The following is a 575-nucleotide window of genomic DNA, read 5'->3' as shown; positions in this document are numbered from 1 at the left end:
ATTTCCTCAAACTAGAATTTGTTGAATACTAACAGCTATGGTAATATAAAGATACCCACCCTAGCCAATTCCTCTACGGAAACATGCCGATTTCCCTCTTGCTCAAAATGCTGGAATGCCACGGCTGCAATCTGCTCCCATTCCTCGAGAGCCTCCAATTGATATGTGCTGATTGCAGCAGCACAAAACTCTTCAAAGTCCAACTTCTTATATGACAATGCTGTCATCTGAAAGGTGAAAGGACAATAAGCTTCAATGTTAAGTGTGTATTTGAACAATTCAAAAGAAATATCCATGTACGGACACAGACAAAAGACAGACAATACATCTATGGAAGCTAGCCTTTCAGTAGTAAAATGGCTGGATCACATGCTACATTATTCGGAGATGAAAGCAGGCTACATTTTTTCTAACCACTGGAGCTTAATCTCACATTTACAGTAGAAAATAGTTTAAACTTGACTTTTGACTGATTCTAAAGATCAGATGCATCTTACCGCATTCAGAATATCATGCACCCTTGACTCCCTCATAGCTTCAGTAGCATTTCCTAAAAGAGCCTGCAGTTTCACAAC

General features: G+C 39.3%; 1 protein-coding gene across 1 annotated transcript; it reads right to left on the bottom strand.

Moving 5' to 3' along the window:
• Positions 1 to 17: 17 nt before the first annotated feature.
• LOC107059449 (CDPK-related kinase 4-like) lies at positions 18 to 564 on the bottom strand. Its single transcript, XM_015305953.1, has 2 exons — positions 498 to 564; positions 18 to 227 (listed from the first exon to the last, which is right to left on the bottom strand). The coding sequence occupies exons 1-2, from the start codon at positions 531 to 533 to the stop codon at positions 36 to 38; spliced, it is 228 nt and encodes a 75-aa protein (XP_015161439.1). The 5' UTR covers positions 534 to 564; the 3' UTR covers positions 18 to 35.
• Between the last annotated feature and the right edge of the window lie 11 nt (positions 565 to 575).

This window comes from Solanum tuberosum, unplaced genomic scaffold (assembly GCF_000226075.1).
Source record: "Solanum tuberosum cultivar DM 1-3 516 R44 unplaced genomic scaffold, SolTub_3.0 contig03562, whole genome shotgun sequence".
NCBI classification, from domain to species: domain Eukaryota; kingdom Viridiplantae; phylum Streptophyta; class Magnoliopsida; order Solanales; family Solanaceae; genus Solanum; species Solanum tuberosum.
Note: the sequence above shows the minus strand (reverse complement) of the source record. Positions and strands in the feature narration are given on the sequence as shown.

Excerpts from the sequence above, each read along its gene's own strand:
- LOC107059449 (XM_015305953.1), bottom strand. The coding sequence starts at position 533 with ATGAGGGAGTCAAGGGTGCATGATATTCTGAATGCG. Across the intron at positions 228-497 it reads TGCATGATATTCTGAATGCG|ATGACAGCATTGTCATATAA; the intron begins GTAAGATGCATC and ends TTCACCTTTCAG.